The 4346-nt window shown below is 34.5% G+C and overlaps 1 protein-coding gene across 1 annotated transcript in view; it reads right to left on the bottom strand.

Moving 5' to 3' along the window:
• Positions 1 to 512: 512 nt before the first annotated feature.
• Positions 513 to 4346, bottom strand: part of LOC111083225 — a 6300-nt gene continuing 2466 nt past the window's right edge. Inside the window, exon 2 of the mRNA XM_022379580.1 lies at positions 513 to 3326. Coding sequence (XP_022235288.1) covers positions 2239 to 3276 — 1038 coding nt within the window. The 5' untranslated portion in view covers positions 3277 to 3326 and the 3' untranslated portion in view covers positions 513 to 2238. The remainder of the gene's footprint in view (positions 3327 to 4346) is intronic.

The following is a 4346-nucleotide window of genomic DNA, read 5'->3' as shown; positions in this document are numbered from 1 at the left end:
AATAGTGTGTATTAGATCCCAGGGACTGTTATATTATTATTATTATTCCCAGAATTTAACATTATGAAATGTCTTTTAAAAAGAAATAAGCTGATCAATTTGATGATCGATTATGTCTGAGAGTAAATTCTTAATATAAAAGAGTATTGTAAATTTTATATCTAAGTTAAATTGAAAAAAATCACAATATTTTTACATGTATAAAGCTAGAATTACTTTTACAATTTTACATTTATTCGAGGATATAAACAAGCATTTATTTTTCCTTAAACCACCAACTTGATATTCACTTCAACTAGGGGGTAAAATAATAATAAACATTAGGCATTAAACACTTCACGTAGTCCTCCCCCCCATTGGGTCAATGGTAAATTTACAGATATATAATCTAAAGTTCAATTCTCCGCGGTGGACAGAGTGTAAATAGTCCATTGTATGGCTTTTAGCTAAACAAACTTTAAAATGTTTTACACAATAATCAAACATTAATATTTTGGAGGAGATGTTTTATTTCCACTTTTCATCAATGACTTATTTACAGTTTTAAACTTATGTCTAATTAATAGTTCGAAATTTTTGTAAGTGAATTGTGACGATTATGTTAAAACTTTTATGAAAAGAAAAAAAAACAACAACAAAAATCGAGTTTTGTTAACCACACATTACTCTAGCCAGGTATTCATACGGGATGAAACCGAAATCTGAACTTGTCTATTCTCCTCTGATGGGTCTTGAAAATTAGCTGATATTCTTTTAATTTTGAGTCTCATTTATCATAAGTTGGTAACCAGGACTTAAGTTGCTCTACAGGTGAAAAAGTTGCGATTCAGATGGGTTGTGTTAGCTGACAATCTATATAATTATATGTTAGCTGACAATCTACATAATTCTGTTACTGAATTAGTTCGTTGTTTTTTTCTCGTACTTCAAATTACCTCTACATTCATCTGGCACTTTCTTCAGCTTAACGCTCAGTAACTCTCTTAGATCAACTTGTGGACCTTTATTATAATTAAGTCGAGAAGCTCGAATTTGGTTTTTATGATGTTGCATTTCGCCGAAAGATTTAGACGATTTCTGAAATACTGAAGAATTTGAACGACGAGTGTGAAGGGAGCCTGGTGTAGGACATATACATCGTGGTTGAGTAGCTGACTGTGGAAATGGTAACGTTGTGTTTCTACTGGTAATGGAGGAGGAACAGGTAGTGACTTTGTTATTAGACGTTGAGTAGAGCACTGAGGTGTTATTTGTCGCTGAGGAGGAGTTGGTGGTAGACTTAATGGATCTGACTGTCCAACATGGTGTATGGGCTTAGAAAGTAAACTTAATAAAGGCTGACATTGTCCTGTTTCGATTCTCTTCAATAAACGGTTGATGACGATGTATATCATTTATGGCTGCTTTTTCCACAGTATATGATAAGGATTTCATGGTAGATATGGATGGGCGGCCTTGGTGATCTTCGATTAAAAGCAAATCTCTGTTACTTTCAGTATTAGATGGATGTATATATCTTAAGCCATCGTCATTAACTGTGTAAAGTTGTTGAAATGTCTTACTTGAGTCATGAAGTGGGTGTTGTTGTTGGCGAAAATCCGAATAAGGGTAGACTGAAAGAGTAGAATTTCCGGGAACATAAGGTATATGAGGACTCTGGTCATTACAATAGTGTGGTAAGAACAATTCATTTTCAGGTAGGTAACCCTGTTTATCTGAGGGAATAGTCTGATGTACTGGAATGAGAAATTTGTTAAAGTGATTTTGGATTGAATTTGAATAAGGATAATAATTTTGGAATAACTCTGGATATGTATAGTAACTTTGGAATGTCTCTGCGTTTGGGTAATAACTTTGGAACGACTCTGGATACGAATAATGATTTGGGAATGACTCTGCATATCGATAACGATTTTGAATAAACTCTTCATGTGGGGAAACATTTTGGATTGACTCTGTATAGAGATCTTTTTGACCCAGTGAAGATGCTGGAAGTATTAGTTGCCCTAAGGGTTTCTGCTGGTCTCCTATATGCATTGACTGGTTACGTCGAAGGCTTTCATCTTGTGAATACCTCACCTCTTTGTCATAAACGGCCTGAAATGTAGAGAATCTAGTTCTACCTGGCAGAATTTGCTGTGCTTCTGTAAAATTCAATCTTGGATACATTTCAGTCTGTCTAAAAACAGATGGATATGCACGTACATCTTGAGCTAGTAGAGAAGTTTTATGGTTTTCCTAGTCATGATGTGATCTAGCAGATTTAGACCAATGAGTAGTGTGGTATTTACGTCTTACAACTGGCAGCGTATGGTCTTCTCTCGAATTGTCTGGTTGTCCCGTTGTTTGAATCTTCTGAAGAGTAGAGAACTGTTGTTTAGGATAATCATAGTGATGTGTACTAGGAACATGGTTGTGTGTGGTTTGTTTTTCAGTGTTATAAATAGATAGATTTTCTAGATTCTTTTGTTGTGTTAAATCTTTTACACTGTTGGAATTCCGATATTGTTGAGATGGCCGTTTTTTGTGTAATTTATTTTGTTTGTCCCATTCTGATAAATATTTCTTCTGAGACTGGACATGAACTGGAGTCTCTAGAAGATCACTTTCAATCGACGTAGGTGAAGATTTAACGAAAGCTTTAACACGTAGGTTTTGTCCAGGCCTAATATTTGATGCTTTTGCTGGTTGTTTCTGTGACTGGGAAGAAGGTACTATGTTCTCATTCTCATACAGAATACGTGTTCGTGGTGACACCCAACTCTGAGGTTGATATTTCACATAGGAATTTGACAATGGTGGTTTGTTGTAAACAGTACGATAATGGTGTATGGATTGATGATCGGTTGTAGGTGCCCTGAGGCGATCAGAGGTTTTTTGAATTAACTTATGAGGTCGACGAGACTTGCGAATCACCGAAGGATTTTGCTTTAGGTTAACTTTGGTAGATTTGGAAGACTGAATTCTATTGTCCTTATTTTTCCGCTGATAATCAGAATATTGTCGAGAAGATAAGTGATTATCGTCATTATATTCTCTATTTTCAGATATTGTATTTTTTAACTTATAATTCCTGCGTTGTGGAAATGCCTTCTGAGCTGGTAGCTTTTCAAAATAAGCTACTTTACTGAGCATACTAGTTTTTTCCAGATTTGGCGTCTTTGATAGTTTCTGCTCCTGTGATGTGCTACGATTACGAATGGATTTTCGAGCCATAACATCCAGAGGTTGAATAATTGGAGATATATTATCGTTTTCTATCAAATTCTTCTGCATTTTTCACTAATCTTCTTTGCTTTATTCGAAACCTCTGAATGGGTGTTGACCTGTTTATAATAATATCTATATTAATTAACAAAATCCTTGACTAAAATCGCATAGTTTCATAAATTACATTATATAAAACTGACTTCAATAATTTTTATATAATTTTGCAGTTTTGATTTGCATAGTTAACCTGCTGATGATCAGAAATTCCTAATAATATTCAAACATTTTTACTATGAAATCAAACATGTCATCAGTAAACTGAATAGCAGCAAGTTGTGGCAAAATAATCTAAATATTTTTCGTAGCTAAAACAAGGTTATTAAGTGATCGAATTTTATATCAAATGTTCATCTAAACTAAATAATGATGGGTTTATATTACTACTTTAATATTTCTACCGCCTATAAAACATTCACCAAAAATTTGTGAAAAGTTTTTAGCACAGAGACAAAAAAGTGGTTAAAATATTTCTACCATCCAATTTGTTATATTGCAGCAACATTTAATGCTGATATTTTATGTTTTTTCTACCGTTACCATTATTTTTAATACGAATATCAAAGAAATGTAAAGAGGAAATCTATTATGAACTTACTAAATGTAACTCACACATAAGTCATTATACATTTTGTAAAAAAATAAAATAGTATGGTAAATATTTTAAACATAAAGTGGAAGAAAAAACAAGCCAAGATTCGTATAGAAAGGTCCAAGTTTCGGATTACGGTATGTCGCTGAACGCGTTCAGTTGTGAGCACGATAAACAAGTGGCAGTCAATCTAAGTATTTGGCTAAGAGTAGCCATGTAGGCGGCGGGTGTTCTTTACTGGTTGCCCCTGTTTCTGAGCAGCAATCCTAAATGACGGATAACTATTCTGTACGATGAGATATTTGACCTCGTCAGTAAGTTCATGTGTCGCACCATATTGTTATTAAGCACGAAGGGTTATTTGTGCAGTGTCCACCATGGATATCGAAAGAAACTGTTTTAGTGTTATAAGTCCGAAGACTTATAACACATCTTTGGGGGGCCCGGCATGGCCAGGTGGATAAGGCGCTCGACTCACAATCTGAGG

This window comes from Limulus polyphemus, unplaced genomic scaffold (genome assembly GCF_000517525.1).
Source record: "Limulus polyphemus unplaced genomic scaffold, Limulus_polyphemus-2.1.2 Scaffold8663, whole genome shotgun sequence".
Taxonomy (NCBI): Eukaryota; Metazoa; Arthropoda; class Merostomata; order Xiphosura; family Limulidae; genus Limulus; species Limulus polyphemus.
The sequence above is the reverse complement of the archived record's forward strand: the minus strand, read 5'-3'. Positions and strand labels throughout refer to the sequence as shown.